Genomic DNA, 1,437 nt, shown 5'->3' on the forward strand with positions numbered 1-1,437 from the left:
GCGGTTAATTTATTTTCATTTATTAAAATAATAAATGAAGCTTAAAGGTTATCCACAAGGTAATTCCTTTCACTCGCAAAAAATATACTACAGTAAATTGTAATCAATTGTTAGCATGTGTTATAATTAATGTCATGCGTAATTAATATATTAAAAGAACAAGATTTTACCGATCTACTAAATGGAGCCCAATAGAATGTCAAGGCTGCCTGTGGATTTTCCTCCTAGAGTACAGGGTTATGATAAGTACAGATATTATTAAATAATTATTATACTACCAATTCCTGTCCTTTCCTACTAGTATAATGAGTGAAAAATTTGAAGCCTTTATTTCCATAACCTTTACAAAGAACAAATCTTGCAGAAGGTACACTATTCCTGTAAAAAATGAAGAAGTTATAAACCATAAACATATAAATGTATTTTTTACTGTATCACTTATTAGCAGTAGCAAGACACATAGCATTCGGCTCAATTATTTTATCACATTTCTTTGCTTCATTAAACCATTGATCAAAAATAACAAAGGGATCTTTCGACTGCAGATTTTCCTCTAAAAGTAAATTGATTCTGGTGTTATACTCGTGTCGCATACCTTAAAGAGATATTTTAATTTGGTAGGTTAAAGTATAATTAAATACCTACCACTTATATCCATATCGATTTTTCTCACAATTATTCTTTGACAAATATAAATTTTATTTCTGAATAATTGCAATTTATTGTTACTAAAAAACGGAATTTATTATTATTTTACTATCATAGTACTAAACACTTGGAAAATGTAACAATTACATTTTCAAGGTTAACATTCTATTTAGTAATTCTTATCTGTTTTCGTCAAAAACTCAACATAAAGTAACATAATAGCCATTATCGAATGTAATAGTTTTATCCTACTTTTTTATATTTGTTCGATATCAATTTTTGGCGTAACGTGAAAATGTCTGAAATATATCATACACATAATAACCATTAAACAAAAAAGTCAGAACGCAGAGAAACTTTTCCGCATCTTTTTATTATTATTGAACTATTTTTATTACCATTTATTATTAATTAAAAATTTAATTTTATATTATACAGTACAAAATTACACATAGGCATAAGCGTAGCAACGATCTTTTCCTAGAGGGGGCCAAAATACCAAAATAATATTTGTATTTGAATAATTGATAGAGTCTAATTTGGTCAAGAGGATTCTAGGGCTGCCTCATTTGGCTCCCCCATTTGCTACGCCAAAGCAAAAAGGTATAAAGCAATTGAAAGCAGCACAAATAGTTTTTCTAATCCATGCACATCTATGATGCACATTTAATTTCACATATTTACCTATTATGTCAGTCGTACGTGTCTACGTACAAGTACGACATAAATATATATTTTTTAGTAAATAATTAAAGTTGTTTGAATGTTTTACAATCACTCTTAAGTTTA

The 1,437-nt window shown here is 28.0% G+C and overlaps 1 protein-coding gene across 4 annotated transcripts; it reads right to left on the minus strand.

Annotated features, from left to right (window-relative positions):
• Nucleotides 1-8: 8 nt before the first annotated feature.
• Nucleotides 9-1,057, minus strand: LOC112906026 (pyridoxine-5'-phosphate oxidase-like). Of its 4 annotated transcripts, none has more exons than XM_025979578.1 (5): nt 796-1,057; nt 646-728; nt 439-553; nt 279-378; nt 9-224 (listed from the first exon to the last, which is right to left on the minus strand). In XM_025979578.1, exons 1-5 carry the CDS (start codon nt 810-812, stop codon nt 111-113), a joined length of 429 nt encoding a protein of 142 aa, XP_025835363.1. In that variant the 5' UTR covers nt 813-1,057; the 3' UTR covers nt 9-110. The 4 variants fall into 4 exon arrangements, with proteins under 4 accessions (XP_025835363.1, XP_025835362.1, XP_025835365.1 ...); XM_025979577.1 differs by having other exon boundaries at nt 439-595; nt 796-1,052; XM_025979580.1 differs by having other exon boundaries at nt 646-1,057.
• Nucleotides 1,058-1,437: the final 380 nt, after the last annotated feature.

The sequence above is a fragment of the Agrilus planipennis genome, unplaced genomic scaffold (genome assembly GCF_000699045.2).
Source record: "Agrilus planipennis isolate EAB-ADULT unplaced genomic scaffold, Apla_2.0 scaffold1461, whole genome shotgun sequence".
Classification (NCBI taxonomy): Eukaryota; Metazoa; Arthropoda; class Insecta; order Coleoptera; family Buprestidae; genus Agrilus; species Agrilus planipennis.

Excerpts from the sequence above, each read along its gene's own strand:
- LOC112906026 (XM_025979577.1), bottom strand. Across the intron at positions 596-645 it reads AATCGATATGGATATAAGTG|GTATGCGACACGAGTATAAC; the intron begins GTAGGTATTTAA and ends TATCTCTTTAAG. Across the intron at positions 225-278 it reads GTAGGAAAGGACAGGAATTG|GAGGAAAATCCACAGGCAGC; the intron begins GTAGTATAATAA and ends CCTGTACTCTAG.